This window comes from Corythoichthys intestinalis, chromosome 21, assembly GCF_030265065.1.
Source record: "Corythoichthys intestinalis isolate RoL2023-P3 chromosome 21, ASM3026506v1, whole genome shotgun sequence".
NCBI classification, from domain to species: Eukaryota; Metazoa; Chordata; class Actinopteri; order Syngnathiformes; family Syngnathidae; genus Corythoichthys; species Corythoichthys intestinalis.
The window spans coordinates 41,025,984-41,051,771 of NC_080415.1; the positions used below are offsets into that span (position 1 = coordinate 41,025,984).

Consider the following 25,788-nt stretch of genomic DNA (forward strand, 5'->3'; position numbering starts at 1 on the left):
AATGAACCCGTTACTGCTTTCACATTAGGCAAGCTATGTAAAACCACACCACCCACATGATCATCTTTAGTTGATGAAATGACTCTTTGTCCTTTGGTTATATGAAAGTTGAATATATTTTTGTCCAGCAGATGTCACCACAATGAATGATGTCAAGTGCCTCGAAGCACTGAACCATTTCCAACACATTTGCTTCAGTGGTACAGAAAGCAGTGGTGAAGCAGTGTCGTGACTCACTACACCGACTCGTGGCAAATGCTTCAAAACGCCGAACCATTTTGACACATTGCTTGATATTGATTCACCGCTTCAGAAAGCTTCGCTTTCTCCATCACTAATCGGTAGATCCTCCCGATCAGGTGACTCGGACTCACTTGACGAGACATCCTATTTGTAAGCCGCGTCAGTTTTGAGTCTGGCCAAGAACCCATACCAGTATCGGTAGCGATACGCCACGAAAATCAAGCCATGGGTATCGGAGCGAGACGGACGCCGGCGGCACCCCCAACTCCCTCGCTCGTACAGCGACGACTCAGTTCTTTCCAACCAATGAAGCTAATTACATTTGCCACGTTTACATGGAGCCAAATATTCCAATTACAATCGGAATATTTGTTCAAACCGGATAAATGTGTTCCATATAAACACCTCATTCGGAATGAACAGGCCCAAACCGAATGGAATTTCATTCCGATTCACAGGGGTGGAATATTCCTTTTCCCAAACCGATTAGAAGTCAAATTATATCATGTAAACAGGGAAGCGGAATGGTGTCTGGTTGCGTTCTTTCTGCGCATGCTCCGTACTGACGTGACTTTGTGACGTAAGTAACGTCACTTGCAACATGGCTTCCAAGCACACGCACAGCGCACCCACACAACTTTTTAAATGAACGGCGTGTCATTCTGAAGTTTTGTTTCCACTCGAAAAGTTAAAACAGCAGCTGATCTGACGATCGATCTCCACGTTTTGCAACGTGACGCTTTGTTTTGATTAATCTGCGCATGTCAGACGGCAGTTGTCAAACGTCCTTTCGGAATAAAGGCAGACACATGTAAACGCTGGATCGGAATAGATGAAGTGACATGTAAACAGCTGATGTGAAATTTCCATTCGGAATGATTTGAATCGGTATGAATAAAAGTCAGCATGTAAACGTGGCTATTGTTGTTGAGCATGTACAGCAGGGGTCCCCAAACCTTTTCCTTGTGAGGGCCACGTAACTTTTCCCCTTCTCTGATGAGGGGCCGGGTCAGTTTGTAACAGAAAAAGTGTGACGATTGCAGGAGTGCCTAAATGTAAAAATGTATTGTTTTTCAGAAAGCCACAATCAAATAACCATTTCTGGATTCTTCACAGAACGAAAGTAAATAAAATAATATAATTAGGGCTGTCAAAATGATCGCGTTAACGGGCGGTAATTCATTTTTGAAATCAATCACGTTAAAATATTTGATGCATTTAACACACGTGTCCTGCTCAGATTAAAATGACAGCACAGTGTCATGTCCATTTGTTACTTGTGTTTTGTTTTTTTGGTGTTTTGTCACCCTCAGCTGGCGCTTGGGTGCGACTGATCTTATGGTTTTCAGCACCATGAGCATTGTGTGATTATTGACATCAGCAATGGCGAGCTACTAGTTTATTTTTTGTTTGAAAATTTTACAAATTTTATTAAAACGAAAACATTAAAAGGGGTTTGAATATAAAATTTGTATAACTTGTACTAACATTTATCTTTTAAGAACTACAAGTCTTTCTATCCATGGATCGCTTTAACAGAATGTTAATAATGTTAATGCCATCTTAACGATTGTTATAATAAACAACTACAGTACTTATGTACCGTATGTTGAATGTATATATCCGTCTTGTGCCTTATCTTTCCATTCCAACAATAATTTACAGAAAAATATGGCATTTTATAGATGTTTGAGATGAGATTGATTACAATTTTTTAACTTTGATTAACTCGATTAAAAATGTTAAATCGTTTGACAGGCCAAAATATAATATGATAATAAATAATAACACTATTAATTAAATAGATAATAACCAAATAACCCTCTCTGGGTTCTTCACAGAAAAAAGCCAGGAAATAAATAACATTGGGGGAAAAAATTGTTCAGGGGGCCGGACCAAATGTGGAGGCGGCCGTAGTTTGGGGACCCCCGATGTACAGAAATGACTTTTGAACCAAAAGTATTTACTTTGACCAAATAAAACCAAACCAATGGATGGACACGGGAAGCCTTTTTTTTTTTTTTTTTTTTTTTACTGTGAAAATGTATTGAAAATTGTTATGCGCTTTACCATAGACCTTATTAAAACTGTCAATTTCTCAACAGACGAAACAGGAGGCCTTTTCATCATCACACCTTACCACCATCACCACACTTGCTCTGCTTGAACTCTCATACCTGGGTGATTCGGTCGTGAAAACCGTACGAGTGACGTGTGCGTAGGGGGGTGCAGTTTTTGGCTGACGACGACGCGCACGCAAAAAGAGCTCTCGGCGCCCGATAACGTCCAACGGTATTGACGTCTGCCGGACTTAAGTCATTCTCTCACGGCTCGGACAGACAACGGCAAATGAATGCCGCCGCCGCCGTCCCATTTCAAACGATGTGTACAGCAGAAGCGTAAAAAAGACGCTTATTTTGGAACGTCGATTAGCTCGGCTCCCTACGGTCCGCTCGTATTTCCGTCGACGGCGGAGGTGGCAAAAGACTCCCCCGGTTTGGGGGCGACCCTCCCGTCGACCTCGAAATGAACCGGCCGCCGTCCTTAATTCCGCAGTGCCCAGCCCGCTCACCGCCGCCAAGGAGAAGCGGCCACAATCGACAGGTAACTTTGGGCTCACCCGCCGAGGAGGGAGCGCCCGCCCGGCAACGACTGCGGTTTCGCAGGCCGGATGTCGGGCGGTTGCGGCTCGTGGGTGGAAAACCCCTTCAACGGCTTCTGCTACCTGCTCGGCACCGTCCGCGAGACCTGGCCGAAGGCCCAACAGAACTGCGAGGCCGAGAACGGTAACCTTCTGAGCGTCGCCGACGCGGGGGAACTGGACTTCGCGCGAGGTAGGACAGCCGGGCTCCGACGCCTCCCGAGCCAGGCCGCTAATTACGCGCCCTCAAGGTTTGGCGAACGGGACCGAGAGCGGCGCTCTGTGGATGGGCGGCAGCCTCCCCGGGAACCGAGGCCAATGGGAGTGGAGCGACAGAACCACGTTCGCCTTCCTACGCTGGAGCACAGGTGAGACGCGTCGTAAGGACGGAAGCGACAAAGGGGGCGCTAGAGATCTCCGGCGCTGTGTCCGCAGCTACGACCCGGAGCTACTCGGGCGGTCGCTGCCTGTCCTTCGCAGCCGACGGCGACCGCTGGTACGAAGACGACTGCGAGAGGAAGAGAAGCTACGTTTGCAAGAGAGGTCCGACGTCACGTCCCCGTTTGTCGCGCTCGCTCGCTCGCCCGACTGACAGCCATCTTTTATTTTTCCTCTCTTTGGCAGAAAAGACTTGCATCTCATGAGCTGGATTTTCCCAATGATACCATTTTTCTTCATATTCAACATTTATTTTGTAAAGATAACCAGTAACCATTTTCACATTTATCTCGTTGGACAAGGATGACGGAGGAGCGTGGATTTTTGATGTCGGAAAATAAGAGTGCACAACTAGGAAGAAAGAACATTTTCCAAGAGGATGCCTGTGATTGACATATATCCCTTTAAATAAAATTGGAAAAAAGTTTCAGTGCTTCCGTTTGAACCGGGCACTCAACGCGTTTTGGCCGGCCGGCTGGCCGGCGGCGAAGGCTTCCAAGGATGGCGGGTCTTTGGCCGTTTCAGATGAGACGTCCGATCCAAATGATGTCCCCCGGCCGTCCAGAGCCATCAATGGCGGCGAAGCTTCATTTGCCCTCCCGGAAGGTCGCCGAGCTTTCGGCCATTTTCAGTTGACAAAATCAATCACATTCTCGCGGCTTTGGAGCGCAACTTGCGCTTGATGATCGTGTGATCGCTTTCCTTTTGCTCCGCGCCTCCCGTCGCGCATGTCTGAACACACACGACAGCACATGTCACACGACGGCGGGCGTACCGACAAAGCGCAAACACACACACACACTCGTTTTATGTTTATGACGCTGACTGACCGCGTCCGGCGAAATCGCGAGCGGCGCGGCAGTTTCCTTCCCGTAAAGCTTCCTCCGTCCTCGTCGAGATTTGGAGCGCGGCGCCGGGACCTGGTAGGGGGCCTCGGGGATTTGAAAAAATGAAGGAGCGGCAAACGAGGCCGACCGATCGGCGGCACGTCTCACCCGTGCCGCGCCGGTGACGTCCGCCGGCTTCTTTCGCTTGGCGCTGCTCGAGGACAAGCCCTAATTGCACAAATGGGTACGTATGTTAAAAAATAGTTTTCTAAAGGGGCCAATGTAAACAAGGTTAGGGTTCCCCTAACCCTATATACAGTGTATCACAAAACCCTTGGCATTTCTGCAGAGATATCTTTTGATGGGACAACACTGACAAAATGACACTTTGACACAATGAAAAGTAGTCTGTGTGCAGCTTCTACAGCTTATAGCCTGGCACCCCTATGAAAAAATGCTCATCCCTAAATGTCCAAATTGAGTCTCCAAAATGTCATGTGACTCTACAGGAGTGCTGTCAGCATTGCTGCAGATATTGAAGAGGTGGGGGGTCTGTTTGTTAGTGCTCAGACCATACGCACCACTCTACATCTGATTGGTGTGCATGGCTGTCACCCCAGGAGGACGGTACACAAGAAAGCCTGCAAACAGTTTGCTGAAGACATGTCAACAGAGCACATGGATAACTGGAATCATGTTCTTCAGAAGAGGCTTCTGACAGCCATGCACACCAATTTGATGTCGAGTGTGGTCTGAGCACTAACGGGCTGACCCCCACCCCCCAACCTCTTCAATGTCTGCAGCAATGCTGATAGCGCTCCTGTAACGAGTCACATGAAATTTTGGAGGGAAAATGACAAGCAGTACTCAATTTGGACAGTATGTTTTTTTCACTAAGGGGTGTAATCACTTGTTGCTAGGGGTTTAGTTATTAATGGATAGAGTTTGTTATATTGAGGAACTCTAATATAAACTGCACACAGGCTACTTTTCATTGTGTCGAAAAGTCTCATTTTGTCAGTGTTGTCGCATGAAAAGAAATCTGCAGAAATGCCAGGGGGTGACACTGTATTGGCTGCGTCGTTTCAATAAGTTTTATTGGCCCTCGCCCACTTGCCCTCTAAACAATGGACCCTTAGTGATCCAGTCACTTCAGACCTCCCTATATCCCACAATGCACAGTAGTGGGTGCACCTCCATTGGCTGCTGTTCATTTACCACCAAAGAAAAAGAAAATGAATTTTTCTGTTTTGCTTTGAACGAAATGTCAGTCAAATGGCGTTGGGAGGGACTGCAAAGTAGGAGTCTTGTTAAAAAAATGCTGTAGTTACAAATGACTTTTTTCAAAACGAGTTTAAAATTGCTCCCATTAAAAGTTTTAAAAGATTTTGCCCATTTAGGAGTATTTGAGATTTAAAAAAAAGTTCTTTACAACACAGCCTTCCCGAGAGGTCTACTGCTTTAAGATGGCGGCTGTTTACTAACGCCGGCAAGTTATCATTTAGGCTAGCATTGCATTTGCAATGACATCACAACTGGCTTCACGCTCTTCTCTCTGTGTCTCTCAGACTTATGGCTACTGGGGGTGGCGTGGCTCAGTGGTAGAGTAGTTGTCCTCAACCCAGAGGTTGTAGGTTCAATTCTCCACCCTGATCTAAGTGTCCTTGAGCAAGACACTGAACCCCACGTTGCTCCTGGTGCTGCTGTGTCACCAGTAGGTGGATGGTGAGATAGTGTAAAGCGCCTTGAAAGGTGGAAAAGCGCTATATAAGTATAACACCATTTACCATTACTGATCATTTTCCTTTCCGTACCATTTTTTTGACATGAAAAATACCATATCCATTTCTTACCTCGACTTGGGAGCTTTTCCTTTTCCCACCCGCGGTTTTTGATCGGGAGGCATCGGGCGTTACGTGGGGTTTCTCGGATTCCTCCGCCGGCGTCTCCGCCTTCTCCTCGAGGTGCTCCGGTTCTGGCGGAGGGAAAACGGCCGATGAGACCGCGGGAGGCGGCGGGCGGACGCGCGCTCACCTCGCCGGCGGTCCGGCTCCGTCCGGTCCCGTCGCCGGAGCTCCGCCCTCAGTTCCTCGAGGCGGCGGGAGTAATCCGCTTCCCGCTCCGCTAATTCTTCCGCCAGACGCTCGCACCTCTGATCGCTTGGGGAAGACGAGCGGGTCGGCCGCCGAAAGTAAAAGGCCGGGCGTCGGACGCCTTACCTGGCCAGCTTTTCCTGCGTGATTTCCCGGATGATTCGGGATTTGCGGGCGGAGCTCTCCGCGTCCGCCTCCCACTCCTCCCGCACTCGGGCCATGTTGGCGCGGAAGGCGTCGGGGCGCCCGTCATCGGGTCGGCGCGGGGCGACGGCGGCTCCCTCCGCTTCCTGCCGTAGTTTGGACTGCAGCGAGCGCACCTGGTGGACAGGATCATTACGCTTTAGAAATAAAAAAAATAGGTCAAAAATCAAAATGAGAATATACAGTTAATAAAAAAAAACTGTTTTTTCATTAGAGCAAAAGAAAACTTTTTTTTTTTTTTTTTTACCTGCATCTGCAGTTCAAGTATTTGGTCGGCAAGGGTCGGGTCGTCTCCCGTCGCTCGCTCGTCCTCCTTCTCTACGCCGGGCGAGGCGGCAAACGGGAATTGAAGACGCCGGCCCGTCCCGGCCGTCGGCGCCGTCTTACCCGTCAGCAGACGCACTTCCTCGCGCAGCCTGGAGATGGCGTCGTCCTTCTCCAGGTTATCCTCCCTTAGCCGCTTCACCTCTGCGTCGAGCCTTTCTTTCTCATCCTGGTCCTCCAGAAAGACGGAAAGATATGATTTATAGCGGCGGCGCGGGGGCGTCGCGCCCGTTACCTGATCGGCCAGCAGCAGTTGTCGTCGCGCGCTCTCGGCGTCCTCTCGGCTCTTCGGATCTTCCCCGACCGAGCCGATCGCGGATTCCGCCGTCTGTGAGGCCCATCGTCAGGTCACGCGGCGAGGCGTCGGCCCGCGTACGTCGCTCACCTGCGCGGCCCGCGATTTCTCGGCGCCGAGGAGGTTCTTGAGGATCTCCAGCCGCGCGTTGGCTCGCTCTTCCAGGATGTCTCGCTCCCTCTCCAGTCGCTCTCTGAGGAAAAGTCAGAGACGCGATCGGAACGTCCGTCTCGCCGTTCCGGGGCGACGGCTCACCTGTAGTCTTTCTCCATCTTGTGGAAAATCTCGGTGAACTGGGCGCACACCTCCTCTCTGATCTGAGCTTCCAGTACCAGACGCGCCGCCGCCCGGTCAGTCGGCCGCTCGGCGGCGGGAAAGAGTACGTCGTCATCCTCGTCCGCTCCGAGCACCGTGGCCTCCGTCTCCTCTTCGTCGTTCTCCGCCAGATCCTCCAGGCTGGTCTCCCAGGACGCCGAGGACGTTTTTCGTCCCCGCGCCGAGGCGGCCCCGCGCCGGTCGGCTTCGTCGATGAGGACGGACACTTCGGCGGCCGACCTGACGGCGGCGCGGTCCGGGCCGGCCGGCTTCGGGTACGACACCGTCACCTGCCGCGCAGACAAACGGGTGAAAAGACGGGTTCGGGGCGGGGCGCCGGGACGAGCGCGCCGGCACCTTCTGGGCCAGGGCGGAGAACTTGAGGACGTTGAGCGTCTCGTCGGCGCACGAGGCGTCCTGGTTGACGTTGACCACCATGGACACCTTGCCGGCGCCGCCGCTGAGGAACTGCTGCAGGAAGTGGGTCAGCTTGGACTCCCGGAAGGGGACGTGATGCGGGAACCTGAAAGAGAACGGCGTCCGTCTTTAGCCCGGCGGAACGCCGAGGCCGGGAGAGCGAGTACCTGTTGTCGCGCCGGCCGGCGTTCCGCTTGAGCCGCATGGCGCCGATGCATTTGCCCAGCGCCAGCAGCGAGCCGTTGATGTTTCCCGCCTCCTTCAGCCGTTCGCCCGTATTGCGAGTACGCGAGCAGCGCTCCGAGCCGGCCAGGTCGCACAAGGCCAGCTCGCCGACGCCCAGGAATCGGCCCTCCGCGGCCGAAGAGTCCACGCGCAGGATCCTGACGGAGAAGATGCTGTGGCTGCGCAAACGGAGACGGTCAGCGCGCGCGCGCCGGCTCCCGTTGGAGGAACGCGCGATGGACCAGACCGGACCTCCTGCTGGACTGCCGGTTGAGTCTGGTGGAAGCCAAACTTTGGTTCTTCCTGCCGATCTTGACGATTTTGAAGGCCTCCTCGGAGCCGCTCACTTGGATCCACTTCACATCTACGCAAAGAAACGCGGCCACTGGGTTAGGCTGTCGGCTAGTAGTCTACCTTTTGGGCCGGCGGATACCTGGACTTTTTTCATGATATAATAAGTATAGATTTTGTCCAACTGATTTTGCAGCGCCTAGTGGACAGTGGTACAAAAGGAAGTAGCAGAAGACCAAACCGACCTTTATTTCATCATCCACATGATTTACAAAAAAAGAGTGGATCGGCCTTTGGCTTCAGACAGAACTCTGCCTTTGAAAATCCATAGATATCATAATACTTGACATGTCATCTTTTCCATTCGGTGGCAGTGAAAACTCATACACACAAAGCCGGATTTACATTTAAAAAGTAATCAAGCTGGACTGCATACAAACAAGATCGTCTCAGGAGTGATTTGTTCGAGGATTCAAGGTCATTATTCTATATTCCGTACCATGCGTGCATTTAAAAAAATAATAAATGGGATAAATTAGCCGCTACAGCATTGGCATTATACTTTGCGGTATTTACCTAAAATAACTGCTACTTGCACTTTTTTTTTTTTCCTTTTAACCAAGAATCGAGACTTTTTTACATCCATATCAATGAAAAGAATTCAGGGATTTAAGCATTTACTCACAACAATTTCCACTGGAGAAGCTCCATTTACATCAGGGGGCTGCTAGCTACACTCACAGAATAGCATTGAACTTTGACATATTTAGGTCACATAAATGTTACCTGCAAGAGTTTTTTTTTTTTTTTTTGCTTTTAACCAAGAATCCAGACTGTTTCACGCCCATATGTATAAAGAATTGTTTTGTTGTTGTGTTATTGTTTCCGGTTTTATTTTATGTAACATTATAACTTTCAGTGAAACACCATGGGGAAGAAGTGTTAGGTGGGTCAATGTCCCACAAGGCAGTCGTCCAGGAGCAGGCGACCTAGGCCACGCCAATCAGTCTCCACAAATTCTGGTCCCTAAGGGCAAAAGCCAGTCCTACGTCAATGGCAACAAGCAAATCTTCATCTACTTTGACCCCGTGCACCTTTGGAAGAACATCTACGGCAGCTTCCACGAAAACGGCTGTACGGTGCTGCCCGGCTGTCTTAATTTACTTACTTAAAACTTAAGTGGCCAGCATTTTTCACTTTATAAAAAAGATGAATCAAAACCCCCATCTTTCTAAAACATGTTTTTTAATAGCCCGAGAGGATTGAGGACGGCACGATTCTCGAGCCGGAAGGTGGCGGCCAGGAGGGAGAACTACAAATTCGTCAAGTTTGGCTACAAGGTGACCCAGAAGGTGCCGACGCGCTCTTCGATCAAGTTGCGGAGCGTCGGGCTCGTCGCGGCGGTTTTCGTCGCGGAGACGGGCGGTCCTCGAGCGGCAGTCTCTCCCCGCGGCGTCCTTCAGAATGTCGCGGCAGGACTCCCTGATGTGCGGGAAGCACAAGAGCACCTGCCGGACTTTCTGCCGGTCCCTCTTCAACTGTTTCGGTGCGAACTTCTCCAAGGATGTGACCTCAAAAGAGAGGAAGAACAAGGCCTCGGAGTGGCAGGAAGGGGAGCGGAGTCGAGGAGGGCAGAAAGGAGACGGCGAGGAACGGGGACTCGTGCGGGTCGAGGAAGCGGACCAGAAAACGCAAAGGCTGCGTGATTGTTGAAAAACGAGGCTCACATCTTGACGACGATGCCTAAATTATTTGCGCTGCCTGAATTATTAGACTATCTCATTTATGTTTATTTAGATTTCATACTGAGATTTGAACTTATTCTGCACTGTTCATTGTATAACTGTATAATTATAATAAAAGGGCAATTCTATAATAAGTTGGGATTGTATATAGAATGTATTAATAATCTTAACATCGATTCTGCTATGTTTTCCTCAAGTATTAGGATTCTGATGTCAAATGGAGTGATTTATTAGCTGGCAGTTAATTTAAAAAAAAAAAACACAAAGTTTTGGTCAAAAACTGTTAAAAATTGCTATTGATTCTGAAATTTATCTCTGCATTTGGTGATATCGAGTGGAAAATCTGGGAATTTCATAGCCATTTCAACTATTGTTATTATCTTATATGGAAATCGGGATTTTATAAGGGAACGACTTTGAATTTTTTCATGCCACTGCCAATGGAGACTCATCCATTTTGGTTTTAGGTCGGTAGCAGCTTTGCTTTTGAAGAAATTTTTGAAAACAGGCCCCCTACCCGTGTCGTGTCAAGCATTATGAAGCGTTTGGAAAATCCCATATCGGTCGACCTCTCGTTGACCCCCGAGGTCCCGCCGACCTACCCTTGATGAAGGGGTTCCCTTTGACGTCCTGAGACAGACGAAGTGCCGTCCTCTTGCCGTTTCCGCAGGGGACCTGAAGACGAGGGATTCGACCCGTCAAACCGTCGGGGACGCGCACGCGCACGGGCGTTACCTGCTCCAACAGGTCGTGAATGTTGTCGTTGTAAATTTCGCAGTAGGAGACCCAGACGGAGAAGCGAACGTCTGCGGGGACGTCCGGAAAGAAGCGGTCGCTCCCCGCGCCGCCATCGGAGCTCAGGGAAGAGGCTGGCGGACGCAAACGCGTTAGCCGACGGACGGACGGACTTCGGAAAGCCACCCACCGTCAAGCGAAGTCCATCGGGCGGATGTCCCGCTTTTGTCATTCTAAACAGACGGGCAAAATCGGCTCACGTTAGCGGCGGTCGCGACGCTTTAGGAAAACGCGCGCGCCGGCAGTCGACCTCTTGCACGGTTCCCAGCAGACTCTTTTTCAGGGCGCTCTCGGCTTTCTGCCGCTCCGGAGTCAGTCGGCTGAAATCTCGACAGCGGTGAGGTTTCAGGTCGCCGCCGGCGTACAGGCGACCTTCCGCGCTGTCGAAGATGAGCCGCAGACAGCGCGGCAGCAGCCCGCCGTCGTGCTCCGGTCCTGAAAACGGGCAGAGACGCGGGTCAGACGGACGACGGGTCGGTCGGTCGGTCGGTCGGTCGCGCGTCGCCTCGGCCACCGAGCAAGGTGAAGGTCTTCCCGGCGTTGGTGACTCCGTAGGTAAAGACCAAAGCGTTTTGTCCGTGCAGCACGTCTCGCACCAAAGCGCGGACCGATCCCTCGAACACTCGCCTCTGGCCGGCGTCCGGACCGAAGACCTGACGGAAAAGGACACGGTCTCGTCGAGATGACAGACGGTCGCGCCGCGCTCGGGTTGTCAAAAGTAGCTGCGCTGAAATGTTCGATCGCAAAAGTCAGGTCGCCGCAAATTATCGTGGCCAACGTACGCGGGTTCGCCCCTCCCTCCCTGTCGATACGCATTCACGGCGAGTCCTCCCCCATGTTCATCGTTGCCAAAGGCGGGCAACGACTTCATTTTGGCTGACTTTTTTGGTTTCATTTTAGCAATAGCTACGGTCTATTTTGGATACTTTTCTGTTGATCGGAGGCCATCTCCGTGTCACTTCCTGTTGGTTTTGGGGCATTTCCGGGTGTTTACGGGAGCAAATATTTCGCTCTTGCGGAAACTGAGCTTTTATGATTTGGGTTCTTTTTTGTTTTGTTTTTCAACTTGATAGCTTGGAGAAACAAAAGGCATTTATATCGCTCTGTTGTTTGTTTTCACAGCAGCAGCAGCAAGGAGCTTGGGCGGACGACAGGTGGCAGTGTTGCGGGAAGTAGGGTGCTGAGGGTGTGTGGAGCACCCCCTCGTGTCGGGGAGAGGGAAAAAAAGGGACATTTTTGTAGTTGAAAACATTGAAACAATAGCCTATTTAACCTTGGGGATTAAAAATATATGTTTTTTTGTTGTTGTTGTTAATAACACCACCTGACACCGCTTATTACCGGTAGTGTTTCATATGGGGCTATTGGAAGGGAAAAGTCAATAGTTGACAGCGGCGTTAACATGGCACAAAAAAAAGAATTAGCAATTTTTTCTTATAAACAGCCACATTTTCTAAAATTCAAGGTCAAAAATGAAGATGATTGCCCTTTGGCGTCTTCAAATAGGTAAGACCTGCTCACGTGGTTTGTTCTCGCTGTTGAGCGATCGCCCTGTAGCGCGCTGTTGGATATTTGTGCGCAATTTATTTGAGTGCTGTGAAAAGGGAGCCTTAAACTGATGCTGATTGGACCTCTTAATGGTCAAATGTGTCAGTGTGTCATTACGCGTCTAGTTGCGGGGATTTGCGTTATAATACACAGGCACTTTTATTTCCAATACAAAAACTCCAACACACACTGTAGGTGAAGTCGAACGCCGTTTTTGTAGTAACAACGCCTGGTATGGCAAAAAGACGTGAAATTTGGACCGAAACGGCTGTTTTTGGATGGTAAAAAAAAACAAAAAGATCCTCGGCAGCCCCCTGCTGTGAGTGACTTCCAGCGCCCCTGACAACTGGCGATCCATCGCGACGACAAGAAGAAAGACGAGTAACCAAAGTGTGTCTTTACCTGGGTGAAGGTGAACCTCTGCGCCGTTTGCGGAAGGCTCTTGTTGCCGGGAGCCTTGAGGACCACCGTGTTCGGCCCCTCGATGGCCAAGCAGCATTCCTAATGGCGTTTGACTCAAAACTCAGCCTCGACTTTGCTGCGGGCGGGCGGGAGGGAGGAAGGAAGGAAGGGAAGGAAGGAAAAGAAGGGAAGGAAGGGAAGAAGCGTCGTCGTCTTACCTGCGACTCGCCCTCCGCTCCCGTGAAAGGTCGAACCCTCAGGTAGACCTGTAGGTTCTCTGACTGGCTCGTAACTTCATCCTGTGTACAGACACGTTGCACGCTTCAACTTGGACTTTTCTCCGGAGGCCGAAGATGAATAGAAAAGTGAGCGACCTCTTTCGACAGAGCGGAAAATTCGCCCAGAAGGTCTCGCTTGATGTCGTCCACCGGCACCGGCCCCGGCACCGGCCCCGGCCGCATTCCGCCTAAACAAGTATCCATCCTCGCCGGCCGGTCTCGTCGTCAAACAAAATCCATCCGCTCCAATGCTTGTTTTGCTGTTATTGTGAAAAGGAAGAAGACGACGACTCGTTGGCCGGGACTCTACTCGTTTCAACTCAGAAACGTCGACGATGAACGGTTTTGTTCTTTGTCCTCTTGGCGCAAGAAAGAACGTGTTTGTAACGGTCGCAATTTGGAGTTTACCTAACACGTGTTAGTCGCCCACGCCAAAAGAGGAAGAAAAACGCAACAACTTTCAACTCACTGTGAATATTTGAAGGGCAAAACTTTCCGCAGCTCGTTCGTCTTCCGCGCTCCAATTTTTAAACCGTGAGCAAAGTTAGCAAACGGCCAATCGATGGAAGCCTATGTCGGTGACGTCTCATAGTGCGCGACGTGACTTCTAACAAAAGTCAAATGGAACTCCAATCATGTTTTGATATTGTATTCACGCGAGCCAACTTGTATCCATTTTTTCCCCCTCATTATGACCCTCTTCAAATAAAAAGTTTAGCTCGCGCGCTTGACGCGGAGACGAGTGTCGTCGCTTGAAAATGACGTCACCGGACGGAGCTCGAGTCTTGACAGGCGGGCTAAAGAAGCTTGTAGAGGATTGAAGGATTACGGACCCCGGGGACGTCGGAAGCCGCGCGACACCGACACCGACACCGACTGCGTTGTCGGCACTTTTCTACCTGTCGACTGCTTTCCTGAAGCCCGAAAGCGTGGGAAACCACGACGACGCCTCTTTGCGGTTTCCTTGACAACGGTGAGCCGACCCCCATACGTTGCGTGTACGCCAAACGGTCGTCTTGGAACATGTTGGGACGAGTGCGAGCAGTCGAGGACCTTGCTATTTCCCCGCACGTACTAGTATTTGTACGAAAGTCAAAAGCTCGTTTGGGAAATTCAAGGCTTGCACAGCACACCGCCGTCGCCGCCGTCATGCGAGAAGCCGCCAGGAGATGGCGCATGCGCATTCGCATTCGGCATGCAGCGTTGTCGGTATCGCAATCCGTTCAGTCGTCGTCTGCTGTAAATTTTCAATCAGTTCATCACGAGACGTGCAGACGATTTGACACTAATGAAAAAACGCTTTGAGAAATAAGACTTGCTTTCACAACATCGTCGCTACATTAACTTTGACGGGAAGGTCAAAGCTAAGGGTAGGGGCGATGAAAGCTTTTTCGGTGCTTCTGCCACTCCAAGTTTTTTTGGGAGTAGATGTCCGTTCGTCCGTTCGTTCAACTGCCGCCGACCCTGCCGTATCAAACGGATTGGACTCGGCGCGCCCGGTGTCAATGAAATCACGACAACGACGGCTTTACGTTCAAACGCGCATCGGAACAGTATCGGCCGGCAATCGCTAGAATTGCGGGAATTAAAAAAAAAAAAAAAACGGTATCGGTGCGACGCTCAGTGACGGTAGGCCAAATTTTGTGCATGCTCAGCGGCGGGGCGGCCATGAGCGGCGACGACGACGGCAAGTGGCTGGACGCCCACTACGACCCGCTGGCGGGCCTGCGCACCTTCACTTCCTGCGTGGCGCTGGCCGACCTGAGCGGGGACGGGGACGCCCGGCTGGTGGCGGCCGACCTGGGTGGCGGTCACCGGCCGGCCGTCAAGCTCAAGGTCTACCAGGGGACGGCGCTGAGCGGCGAGAGCGTCCTGCTGGACCTCCCGTGCGGCCTGGTAACCTTCTTCATGGATCTGCACGAGCCTCGCGTCCCCGCCGTGGCCGTGGCGTCCGGTTCTTGCGTCTACGTCTACAAGAACCTCAGACCCTACTTCAAGTTCACGCTGCCCGGACTCGGAGTCGACGAGTCGGAGCAGGTGGGTCGCTCGTCCCGCCTCGACCGAGAAATTTGTGACGACGGCGCGGCCGTCGGCAGGACGCCTGGCGGGAGGCGAGGGAGGGCCGCATCGACCCCCCGGCCCTCAAGGAGCTGTTGGAGAGCCTGAGGAATAAGTCGGACGCGCCCTTGTCCGCGCGCTCGCTCCGCTTCCTGTCGACGGACGCCGAGAACCTGGAAGACTTTGTCCGGCTGCACGGGCAACAGCCCGTCAAACGACAGGTACGCTCGGGCCGTCCGCCGCTCCGCCTCGCGCGTGACGCCGCGCGCGTCTCTTCCGCAGACGGTCATCACGTGCATCTCCACGCTGAAGAAGAGCACGGCGGACGAGGACGGCGTCAGCTGCCTGCTGATCGGCACCGAGAGCGCCCATCTTTACGTGCTGGACCCCGAGGCTTTCATCATTCTGGCAAAGGTCGTTCGGCGGCCTCCGTCTTTCTTCCGCCCGGTCCGTCGTTCTCGCTCCGTCTGACCGCCCGTCGCTCTGTCCTTCTTCGCGCGGCAGATGTCGCTGCCGGCCCCGCCCACCGCCATGGACGTGACGGGTCAGTTCGACGTGGAGTTCCGCATCACGGCGGCGTGCCGCGACGGGAACATCTACGTCCTCCGCAGGTAGGTCGGCCTCCGCCGGCGAGGGCTCGCCCGGCGTCCTTCCGAGCTCTCGGCGTCCTTTCTCAGGGACTCTGAGAGAGCCAAATACCGCGTGGAGCTGACCTCGCATCCCGTCGGCCTGCTGAGGGTCGGCAAGAACGTGGTGGTGGGAACCGCCGACCGCAACCTGCAGGCCTTCACGCAGAAGGTGGGCGGAGCTCGTTTCCGGGGGAGCGAAATTCGTTCTCGGACCTTTGCCAGCCAAATGAATTTTCAGAAAACGTTCGCTCGCACCGTCTCCGCAGTTTTCAAATGAACCGCGCTGATTTCACTCCAAACCGATTTCAACTTTCGCTCCCTTTTCTAACGTGACGACATCGTCGCTAAACCTCCAGGGAATTCATTCGAAAAGATATTTCTGTTCCTTTTAACTCTTTAATCTCGGCTTGAAGGATTTCTAATGCTATCGATATTTTCTTATCGATTGATCCAATTCCCCCGCGTAGTGACTTTGTGTATTCGGGTGGGCTTGCTAACAACAGATCGTCGGTCGATGAAGCCGAATCAGTAGAATCTGCCTTTTTACGCTTCGCCGGGAGATCACTGCGTTGACTGGATGTTGCCATGGCGTTTCCTTGATGTGTGGCGGAGTCGGAGAAAAAAGGTAAATCACGATCGTGAAAATTTTTAGGGAAAAATCTTCTTGAGCAAAGTTACTTGCTAGCCTAGCCAGTTGATTGCGTCATGCGTCTACGGAGTCTCGCGAGAGTAACGACGTCACAGCATGCTCCTCCTCCTTGACGATCTCGGCACGTCTGCCCGTCGCCAACAAAGGGTACCTAACAAAGTATTGACCAGATATTTCTGTTCCTTTGCGCGCCAAACTTCAAAACGACAACGCTGGAGTCGGCCCGGCGTAGTTGTCGACAGCTTCGTATAGTTAGCGTTAAGGCTGATTTATGCTTCCGCGTTGGGGTGACGGCGACCTTCATTCGACAAAAAGCGTACAGAAACAAAGCCGCACCCCTCTAGTGGCTTGGTGTCGAATTGCAAAGCAAAGCGTTCCCTTGACGCGCAACTTTGAATGCTCAATGAGGACGTAGGGTCTACACCAGACATGTCCAAAGTCCGGCCCGGGGGCCAAATGCGGCCCCCAGCCGCTGTCATAAAATCACTAACGTCTGGCCCGCACACAGACTTGATAAATTGGTCAGCAGTACTGCTACCAGCATATGAAGTAGCTTACACACTAAATGCTGCTGCTCATTTACCCACTAAAAGGTAGCTGCACTCTGAGCAAAATGACCCTGTGTGACCCTTTACTCCCAATTTTCTAAAATGGCGACAATCAACAAAAAAAAGAAAGTTGACTGCGACGGCCGACACTTCAAAGGAAATTGGAAATTGGACTATTTCTTTACTAAAATACGCAACAACTGTGTCAGCCTCATTTGCAAAGAGACAGTCGCTGTTTTTAAAGAGTTCATTGCGAGGAGACATTAGCAAACAAGACACACTGACATGTACGACAAGATTACAGGGAAGATACCGTGGGGAGAACAAGTATTTGATACACTGCCGATTATGCTGGTTTTCCCACTTGCAAGCCATGTGGAGGTCTGTAATTTGTATCATAAGTTGTCTTCAACTGTGAGGGACGGAATCTAATACAAAAATCCAGAAAATCACATGGTATGATTTTTAAATAATACATTTGTATTTAACTGCATGAAATAAGTATTTGGTACATTACCAACTCGTAAATATTTCGGCTCTTAGTTCTTTTTTAAGAACCCCTCCTGTTCTCCACTCATTACCGGAAGGAACTGCACCTGTTTGAACTTGTTACCTGTATAAAAGACACCTGTTCACATGCTCAAACAAACAAACTGAAGGCTGAAGGGGAAGATCTGCATGGAGGAGTGGGCCAAAATCCCTGCTGCAGTGTTTTTAAACCTTGTCAAGGACTACAGGAAACGTTTGGTATCTGTGATAGCAAACAAAGGTTTCTGTTCCAAATATTAAGTTCGATTTTTGTGATGTATCAAAGACTTATTTGGTGCAATTAAATGCAAATTTATTATTTAAAAATCATACAACGTGATTTTCTGTTTTTGTGTATTAGATTCCATCCCTCACAGTTGAAGAGAACTTATAATACAAATTACAGACCTCTACATGCTTTGCAAGTGGGAAAACCAGCAAAATCGGCAGTGTATCAAATACTTCTTCTCCCCACTGTACTTGGTGAGAAATTGAAGCAATTTGAAGCTAGTTTAATTTTACAGCATTGGTATTTCGCAATAGGCCGAGAGTCGAAAGAGAACGCCACAAAGGCTAGTTGCGAGATTGTTGAAATTATTAATAAAAGCAAAAAATAGAGCAAATGTGACACACAGAATGGCTTGCTAAAATGTGCTTATATATATTGTTCCACGTCAAGAACGTCAGCCAAGGTTGGCCCCCCACCAAATCTGGCCCCCTTTGCAAAAAGTTTGGACACCCCTGGTCTACACCGTCGCTCGTCCGTCACAGCAAGGCAGAAGCATAATTCAGCCTTTAGTGTTGCCGATCCGGCGCTAAAAGGACGTTGCCGACTGCCGGTCGCCCTACCCTAAAAAAGGTGCGCTTGTCTTTAAAAACTGGACTGAGAAATAAGCTAATCATAACTTGTCGTCGATGCAATGACTTTGATTGGAATGTCGCCCCTACCGAGATGGCCATCCCGAGGCCTTTTTGGTAGGGGCGACGGAAGGCTTCCGCCATCCATTGAAGGTAGTCGGTGGCTTGTGGACGTCCCGGCAGCCACGACTTCACGTTCGAGTGCGATCATTTAGTATTCAATCATTTTCAAAAAACGGTATCGTCAGATGATCGTCGATGGCCGATACAACACAGCCGGACAGATTCCAACAATCTGCATCGCGAACGGCACTGATAACAGATGTAAAGCTGGGCGGGGGCGGGGGGCAACACGGCACGGTCTAAAGCCGCAACGTGGCCCGTCCAGGGTAAGAAGCTGTGGAAGGTGACCCTCCCGGCAGCCATCCGTACCATGGCCCCCATGGAGCTGCCGGCGCGAGGCCTGCAGGCGGTCCTGGTGGCTCTGGCCAACTGCGAGGTCCACCTGTACCGCGACAAGAACCTGCTGAGCACGGTCAAGACCCCGGCCGCCGTCAGCGCCGTCCGCTTCGGGCGCTACGGACGCGAGGACGGGACCCTTGTGATGAGCACCGAGGGCGGCGGCCTGATGGTGAAGATCCTCAAGAGGACGGCCGAGTTCCGGGAGAGGGACGGCGCCCCCGGCCCCCCGGCGGCGCAGAGCGTGCGCCTCGACGTGCCCAAGAAGACCAAGCTGTACGTGGACCAGACCCTGAGGGAGCGCGAGCACGGCGCCGCCATGCACCGGGCCTTCCGGATGGACCTGGCCCGCCTGCGGCTGGCGGCGGCGCGGGCCTACGCCCGAGCCCTGGAGTCCAGCCTGGCCCCGGTGTCGTCGGGACCCGGCCGCTCGCTCAAGATCAACGCGGCCGTCCGGGGCCTGGGCCCCTCCTTCGAGCTGACGCTCGGCCTGCAGAACACGGCGGCGTGCCGGCCCCTGCTGGACCTGGCCGTCAGCTTCCTCTACGACCCGGCCTCGTACAGGGTGAGGGACCCCTTGCTGAAGATTCCCATGCTGCTGCCGGGACCCGTCTACCCGCTCCGGACGCTGGTGGAGTGCGTCGGCGACGTCTCCGACGTCATCAAGGTCTTCGTCCTGGCCGGCCGCCGGAGCGCGCCGCTGCTCACCGCGCACATCAACATGCCCGCCGGCGAGGGGGCCCGCTGACCGCCCGAGGGACCTTCTCTCGCCCACCCGGGATTTGACGAATGAGTGTCTGACTTTAAACTTGAAAAGCGTCATTGGCTACAACTGCCTCAAATGAATAGGACGCCACCGAGTAAATAGCCGATGCTTGGACGTCTTTTAAAAATGGGTTGAGAAATACGCTAGATATTTGCACAGGTGGGCGGTAACGCGTTGAGTCACTTTTTGAGAATTCAAACAGTTACTTTTGCTTGAGTAGATTTATGAAGAAGAAACGCTACGGCGACATTACATTTTTTCTCTTTATTCTTCATATTACATTTGACCTCTTTTTTTGTGCTAGAGATGCCAACAGTAGCTCTACCAGTTCCACCAATCAGACATGGCAACAGTAATCACAGAACTCCATTACGGCAATCAGACTCAAACTTGCTGTTCTATGATCAAGGAGCGTATTTAAAGCAGGGTCAAAAATGTAAAAAAAAAAGTATTCGACATAGCAGTCAACAGCAGCGCAGATTTGAATCTTTTTATTTGGTACCGATTGACAGGGAAAAACCGGAGTTGCAATCCCTTTTGTTTCATAAGAGGAAATACGTTTTCTCCTCTAGAGAGCACTCTCTACTCTTTGAACGAATCATGCTGAATTTCTGTATTTTTTTCTTTTTCTGAAATTCAATGTTTTTTTTGTTGTTGTTATTCTTTGGCTTCATGTGGTAGTGTCAAGTTATAGTACAGTATATTAGTAACAGTTTGTATAGAAAATTTTGTGCTGAGAAAAAAAAAACAATTAAAAAAATCAAACATCGTTACTCACAGTGCTACTCATTACTTGAGCATTCTTTTCACCAAATAGAGTACACTTTTTGGATGATGACTACTTGAGCAATATTTTTTGGGGAAAAAAAAACGCTTGAATAAAATTTTGGCCTATTCTACCCACCTCTGTTTATTTGAATGTGACTTCATGAACTTTTTGATGAGAACGTCGCCCCGAGTGACAAGGCCACTTCATTTGGTAGGGGCGACAGAAGCGCAAGCTTTCCTTGCTTCTGCCATCAATTGATCACGAAAATACATTTACATTCAAGTGAGTATTCGGTCATTTAGTACGGAAGAAAAAAAAAATCTAAAAAAAACCCCCCGTAGCATCAGTACATTAACGGCATCGACCGATACCACCCTGCGGGGTGTCGTATCGGGAGCCAAAATGGTAATGGGACTGTCCGGTGTTCCGCCAAAATATTCTACACTGCGAAACGTCATACCAATAGCGTACCACGCGAATGCTATTTTTAGACGATGACGTCGCCGTCGTCACGTGGAAGCGGGACATTATACATAGGCCCTCGCATACAATCCATTATATTTCTGCTTCTTTTCTCTGCTCATCTTTCAAAAATAAACATGCTGATCAAACACTGCTGCTATGGAACTTGTAAAAATGACTCTAGCCATTGCAACATATGAAGGATGTTTTCTTCATACGTTTCCCAAAAGCAAAAACTCGGAGGAAAAATTGTGTAGAAGGGAGATCGACTTGCGCGGACATCCAAAAGGCCAGTTCAACACCAGCGAGGTGAAGCCGTTCACATTTCATGTGCAGTAAACATTTTTTGGGGGGGCCATGGTCCTTCAGAGTACCAAGAGGTAAGCCATTTTGGCTTATTTTTTACTGCTTGTGTCGACAATAATTGACCTGAAAAAAATTCCGACTACCACCGTTGTTACCTTTTCTGTTGAAAAGCAACAACTTTATTAAGGGGGAAGTGTAATTAAATACAAAAGAATTAAGATTTGTTATTAATGAAAAGTGTTCGTTGGCTGTCACCGAGTTGCATTAGCGATCGCAACACAAAACCGACAATATAAATGACCCCCATGAACGGTCAGACATAAGACAACCAGAGGATATAAGAAACACGGGGCATATGGTGGTAAAGGATAGCTTGTTGAAACAGGAGAACGTCATTGTCAGTGGCGCAAGGGAAAAGGTTCGGCTCTTTTTCAGCTCTTGACACTCAAGCCATCTCTTGAACTGAACATTTGTATATTCTTCCACATCTTTACAAGTGAATTTGGCATCATTTTCGGACAAAAAGGTTAAGCTTAGTAAACGTCTCGATTGTACACTATTTCCATACATTTACTATCGGGGACAAACGGGGGGTTGACCCAACGAGCCACAATTGCTAACGTCATGAATATTCATGAGCAACAGTGACGTGTAGCGTGCGGTACAGCGACTACTATTTTCGTTTTTATTACCTTTTCATCGGCTCGAAAATACTTTAAGTGTGTTTTCCTATGATAGCTTTTAAGCATTGCGTTTTGTTGTGGTAGCTTTAAGGCAGATTGTTTATCTGTTAGACCACATGAGTCACGTGTCATCATGGTGTAGGATATTTTGGCCCCTTCCTGACCAAGCAGCAAAAACGCCGGACTACAATACATCGATCAATAACAGTAGATATACGGAATACGGCTGGGAGGGGTGATTTTTTTTGGGCACCCGAAAAGGAAAAAAAAAAAAAGCAAACGGAAACCCCGGAAGAGTTTTGGTCGTCCAACAGATGACAGGCAAGTTGAAAGGTCATCAAACCGGAAAATCAACACAGGCGAAGAAAGTGTCCCTTTGCGCAAAAGGAGGAGGAAAGAGGCTCGGCTCGGCTCGGCCCGGCGCGGCGCGGCGCAGCTCGGTTCGGCTCGGCTCATCCCGCCCAGCCCGGGAGATGCTGTCCGTCATCTGTTTGCTCCTTCTGCTGCTGGCGGTGAGCCTCCGCGGCTCCTCGCCGGCGGACGTGCCGGACTTTGCGGCTCACTTCGGCTCCAAGACCCGATACGAGGACTCGGCCGCCTACCGGAGGCGAGCGGAAGGCGACCTCCGGACCTCGCCGTCGTCGCCGAGGACCCCCGGCGGCGAAGGCTGCTCCCCGATCCACCTGACCGCCGTCGTCCGCCACGGCAGCCGCTACCCGACCGTCAAAAACATCCGCGCCATCCGGAAGCTCAGCGACTTGATCGGCTCGAGCCGTGGCGCCGGGGCGGCGGCGGCACGAGAGGGCGACGCGGCCAGGAGGCGGGACGTCCTGCGCCGCTGGAACATGTGGTATACCGACGACATGGACGGTCAGTAGTCTTTGTAAAAACAACAAAGAAACAGCACAGCAGCTGTCATTCAAATGGTGCAGGCCCTCAGAATAGCGAAAACTCATTGGTCCCCCCCATAGGCAAACTATCGTTCAGGGGCGTCACTAGGTTTTAAGAAGAGTTGGGGGGCTTAGCCCCCACACGATGTAAGTCAACGTAGTGTACAAGAATAAAACTTCACAAACAACTAATAATATCACTCTTTTTTATTATTGTCGTTTCGTTCCATTTTGAAATATAGTAGAATAAAGGGCTAAAATTGCAAGTTACTTGGTAGAAACGCTAACAGAATCGGTCTATCGCTCTGTTGTACTCAAATGCTGAAGACACAATATAATATGTGATATTTACTGGTATGAGCTGAAGATCGATGAATTTTGTGTTTGTTAAATGTTAGAAGTCAAAGGACTTTTGTCTCATCTTTTTTGCCGCACAAACTGGCTCTTTGAGTTTTTTCAAGGTCGCCGACCTCTGGTCCCACCCCTCATCCAAAAGCTTTCATTGCACTTTCCCGTCTCATTTGGATTGGGTTTTTTGACACGCGTGCAGGTCAGCTGGCGGCCAAAGGGAGAGAGGACCTGCGGCGGCTGGCGAGCCGCCTGGCCGAGGCCTTCCCCACCTTGCTGGGCGAGGACTCGGTGCGCGGGGGCCGCGTGCGCGTGCTGACCAGCTCCAAGCGCCGATGCGTCGCCAGCGCCGAAGCCTTCCAGGAAGGACTGCACCAAAGAGCCGACGTCACACGTACCGTCACACTAACAGATGGGCTCGCCGATGTATCGGTCCGGCTTTAGTTTTTGAAATTTTTTTCTCCCACGCCCGCACGCACGGCGCGACGCGTCAGCCGTCAGCTACCGCCAGCGAGTGGACGACGGGTTGCTACGCTTCTTCGACGACTGCCGCGGATACGTGGAGGGCGTGGAGAAGAACCGCACGGCGCTCCTGGAGGTGCACAAATTCAAAGACGGGCCGGAGATGGCGGCGCTGACCCGAAAAGTGGCCCGCAAACTGGGCCTCCCCGACGGCGACTTGACGCCGGGTGAGCGCGGCCGGCGGCGCGCGAGCGCCACGCCCGACTAAACGCGACGCGTCTCCCGGGCGCAGATCTGCTGGAGGCCGCCTTCTATCTGTGCTCCTACGAGCTGGCCGTCAAGTCGCTGCACTCGCCGTGGTGCTTCCTCTTCGATCGCGACGATGCCAAAGTAAGGCCAGATTGACCTGGAGCGTACCTACCGCAGCGTCTGGCGTATTATCGGCGGCGTCTTCCCCCCTCTCGCTCTCTTCCGCCTTCCCTCCCAATCACCCACCCACAGGTTCTGGAGTACAAGTGCGACCTGAAACTGTTCTGGAAGCGGGCGCACGGGCACGCCATCAACCTGCTGGCCAGCTGCCCGCTCTTCCATCACGTCTTCCGTACGCTGGACAAGGCGGGCCGGCCGCGCAGGTCGACGGAGCCGGCGCCGGAGCCCGCCTCCGTCCTGGTGGGCCACGCCGAGACGCTCCTGCCGTTGCTGGGCCTGCTGGGCCTCTATAAGGACGAGACTCCGCCCACCGCCGACAATTTCCGCACGCAGCACGGTGAGAAGGCGGGGCTTGGAGCCAGCGTGCGCGCGAGCGAGCGAGCGAGGTTGACCCCGACCGCCCGTCTTCCTCCCTCCCCGCAGGCCGACTATTCCGCTCCAGCCTGCTGGTGCCGTACGCGGCTAACGTGGTTCTGGTTCTGCTTGACTGCGCGCGAGGCCCCCGCCTGCAGCTGCTGGTCAACGAGGCGCCCGTTCGATTCCCGGGCCTGCCGGACGAGGACGCGCCGCTCTATCGCGACGTGCGCGCGGCCTACCGCCACCTGCTGGACGGCTGCGACTTCCGCAAGGAGTGCGAGGGCGCCGCCGCCGGGCGCCCGCCCAACACCGAGCTCTGATCAGAGTACGACGGCCAGAAATCTTTCCTTCTGATCGGCCGGATTTTTGGGCCGGGGTGACTATCAACTTTGCCCGATGTGAAGTTTTCGCCAGCGTTGCTCCGGTACGGTTTTTTTTTTTGTTGACGACCGGCTGTGCGGTTTCGGCCGATACTGTACCGATACCTTTTTTGAAGATAAAAAAAGTGCATTTTTTCCATCCTTTGCACTGTAAACTACAACATATCGGACAGCTTAAATGATTGGCTGCCATCGATGGCGCTAGACATCCGATCCATTTGTATTGGGAGGGCCGGTCGCAAACGGCCGTTTCGGCGGCCGCCTCGGGTGGCGCGACCGGCGATGGGAAACTAGATCTCAAAGAGTACACGTTACGCTGCATCGGCCTACTCTGTACTGCCCTCGGTATACGAACGCTGGATACTACTCGGCAGTTAGATAACTCTTTAGTGACATCACGACTCTGAAGACAGCTGTCCATTGTCCACAGGTTTATTGACATCGTGTAAAGAGTAAAACGACGATGCTATCAAAAGCATAAGATGGTTGCAGATTCAACTAGATTGACAGAGGAAGTATAACTATTCTCGGAATGTCCCTGTACTGATGACGTCATTTATTTATTTTTTAAATTTTATTCACAACAAATATACAACAATGGGGTGAACAATTCACATACAGTTAAGAAAATGACCCAAAAAAGGGCCATGTTTTTTTCCCCAACACAAACTATTGTTTGCAAAGTCTCTTGGGGTTTAAGTTTGTGTAAAGAACCTTTTTCCAAAAACACGAACATTTTGTCTTTGACATATTTTACACAATGCATGTGGAATTTTGCCAAAGTGAGGTTTTATCACACATCTATTTCTAGTTCTTCAAGGTTGGCTAGGCCAAACAAATACGTCGAAAAACTTCAATGACGGCTTAACTTTGGAATTGATCAAATTGTTCAGGTCTGACATGATTTTTAGTGCCTTTGCCGGTCCACGTTTGAGCACATTTCTCGTCGAAGGAATCGTGTCTATGTGTGCTTGCAGGAATGACTGACAGCTCATTTGAAATAAATCCTCCATTTGTTGTTTCTTTCTTTGCCTGACTTTTTTTTTTTTTTTTTTTGGGTCGGCCAACCTTTTGGGAAGTTGGCGAGGCGTGGTTGTACCGCCCGCCTTTTTGCGTCACTTCCCCT

General features: G+C 51.2%; 5 protein-coding genes across 20 annotated transcripts in view; 3 read left to right on the forward strand and 2 right to left on the reverse strand.

The window, feature by feature from the left end:
• Window positions 1-3,308, reverse strand: part of asah2 (N-acylsphingosine amidohydrolase 2) — a 21,070-nt gene extending 17,762 nt beyond the window's left edge. The window contains exon 1 of the mRNA XM_057825745.1: window positions 2,864-3,308. The gene's annotated coding sequence lies outside the window, so the exon portion shown is untranslated. The remainder of the gene's footprint in view (window positions 1-2,863) is intronic.
• The window catches only part of LOC130909375 (macrophage mannose receptor 1-like), a 7,257-nt gene extending 3,526 nt beyond the window's left edge, over window positions 1-3,731 (forward strand). For 2 of the 3 annotated variants that reach the window (XM_057825758.1, XM_057825760.1), the window contains exons 5-9: window positions 2,800-2,847; window positions 2,910-3,077; window positions 3,136-3,252; window positions 3,296-3,427; window positions 3,509-3,731. In XM_057825758.1, coding sequence (XP_057681741.1) covers window positions 2,800-2,847; window positions 2,910-3,077; window positions 3,136-3,252; window positions 3,296-3,427; window positions 3,509-3,528 — 485 coding nt within the window. In that variant the 3' untranslated portion in view covers window positions 3,529-3,731. The remainder of the gene's footprint in view (window positions 1-2,799; window positions 2,848-2,909; window positions 3,078-3,135; window positions 3,253-3,295; window positions 3,428-3,508) is intronic. The other variant, XM_057825759.1, reaches the window with a different exon arrangement.
• Window positions 3,563-16,467, reverse strand: LOC130909368 (kinesin-like protein KIF20B). Of its 12 annotated transcripts, none has more exons than XM_057825743.1 (21): window positions 13,551-14,728; window positions 13,178-13,341; window positions 13,022-13,102; window positions 12,804-12,902; window positions 11,368-11,506; window positions 11,104-11,288; window positions 10,984-11,026; window positions 10,661-10,927; window positions 8,275-8,386; window positions 7,965-8,201; window positions 7,738-7,903; window positions 7,321-7,670; window positions 7,156-7,258; window positions 7,006-7,098; window positions 6,834-6,939; window positions 6,694-6,764; window positions 6,369-6,583; window positions 6,184-6,308; window positions 6,003-6,124; window positions 4,153-4,377; window positions 3,563-4,054 (listed from the first exon to the last, which is right to left on the reverse strand). In XM_057825743.1, the coding sequence occupies exons 2-21, from the start codon at window positions 13,283-13,285 to the stop codon at window positions 3,968-3,970; spliced, it is 2,934 nt and encodes a 977-aa protein (XP_057681726.1). In that variant the 5' UTR covers window positions 13,286-13,341; window positions 13,551-14,728; the 3' UTR covers window positions 3,563-3,967. The 12 variants fall into 12 exon arrangements, with proteins under 12 accessions (XP_057681726.1, XP_057681722.1, XP_057681723.1 ...); XM_057825739.1 differs by having other exon boundaries at window positions 6,694-6,945; window positions 10,661-10,733; window positions 10,794-10,927; window positions 13,551-14,726; XM_057825740.1 differs by having other exon boundaries at window positions 6,834-6,945; window positions 13,551-14,726.
• Window positions 13,674-20,349, forward strand: bbs1 (Bardet-Biedl syndrome 1). 3 transcript variants are annotated; one of them, XM_057825753.1, is made up of 7 exons: window positions 13,682-14,054; window positions 14,737-15,118; window positions 15,178-15,360; window positions 15,422-15,553; window positions 15,644-15,750; window positions 15,817-15,937; window positions 18,740-20,349. In XM_057825753.1, exons 2-7 carry the CDS (start codon window positions 14,750-14,752, stop codon window positions 19,556-19,558), a joined length of 1,731 nt encoding a protein of 576 aa, XP_057681736.1. In that variant the 5' UTR covers window positions 13,682-14,054; window positions 14,737-14,749; the 3' UTR covers window positions 19,559-20,349. The 3 variants fall into 3 exon arrangements, with proteins under 3 accessions (XP_057681735.1, XP_057681734.1, XP_057681736.1); XM_057825752.1 differs by having other exon boundaries at window positions 13,674-15,118; window positions 18,749-20,349; XM_057825751.1 differs by having other exon boundaries at window positions 13,680-15,118.
• Window positions 20,350-21,762: 1,413 nt separating this feature from the next.
• Window positions 21,763-25,684, forward strand: minpp1b (multiple inositol-polyphosphate phosphatase 1b). The gene is made up of 6 exons (XM_057825754.1): window positions 21,763-22,666; window positions 23,237-23,428; window positions 23,529-23,723; window positions 23,789-23,886; window positions 23,998-24,262; window positions 24,349-25,684. Exons 1-6 carry the CDS (start codon window positions 22,111-22,113, stop codon window positions 24,600-24,602), a joined length of 1,560 nt encoding a protein of 519 aa, XP_057681737.1. The 5' UTR covers window positions 21,763-22,110; the 3' UTR covers window positions 24,603-25,684.
• The last annotated feature ends 104 nt before the right edge of the window (window positions 25,685-25,788 follow it).

Coding starts and splice junctions, on each gene's coding strand:
- bbs1 (XM_057825751.1), top strand. CDS start 14,729: ATGCTCAGCGGCGGGGCGGCCATGAGCGGCGACGACGACGGCAAGTGG. Junction 15,119..15,177: donor GAGTCGACGAGTCGGAGCAG/GTGGGTCGCTCG, acceptor GGCCGTCGGCAG/GACGCCTGGCGGGAGGCGAG. Junction 15,554..15,643: donor CTTTCATCATTCTGGCAAAG/GTCGTTCGGCGG, acceptor TTCGCGCGGCAG/ATGTCGCTGCCGGCCCCGCC.
- minpp1b (XM_057825754.1), top strand. CDS start 22,111: ATGACAGGCAAGTTGAAAGGTCATCAAACCGGAAAATCAACACAGGCG. Junction 23,887..23,997: donor TCGATCGCGACGATGCCAAA/GTAAGGCCAGAT, acceptor ACCCACCCACAG/GTTCTGGAGTACAAGTGCGA. Junction 24,263..24,348: donor CAATTTCCGCACGCAGCACG/GTGAGAAGGCGG, acceptor CCCTCCCCGCAG/GCCGACTATTCCGCTCCAGC.
- LOC130909368 (XM_057825735.1), bottom strand. CDS start 13,285: ATGGATACTTGTTTAGGCGGAATGCGGCCGGGGCCGGTGCCGGGGCCG. Junction 6,125..6,183: donor GGAGCCGGACCGCCGGCGAG/GTGAGCGCGCGT, acceptor TCCCTCCGCCAG/AACCGGAGCACCTCGAGGAG. Junction 4,055..4,152: donor TCGCGATTTCGCCGGACGCG/GTCAGTCAGCGT, acceptor GTGTGTGTTCAG/ACATGCGCGACGGGAGGCGC.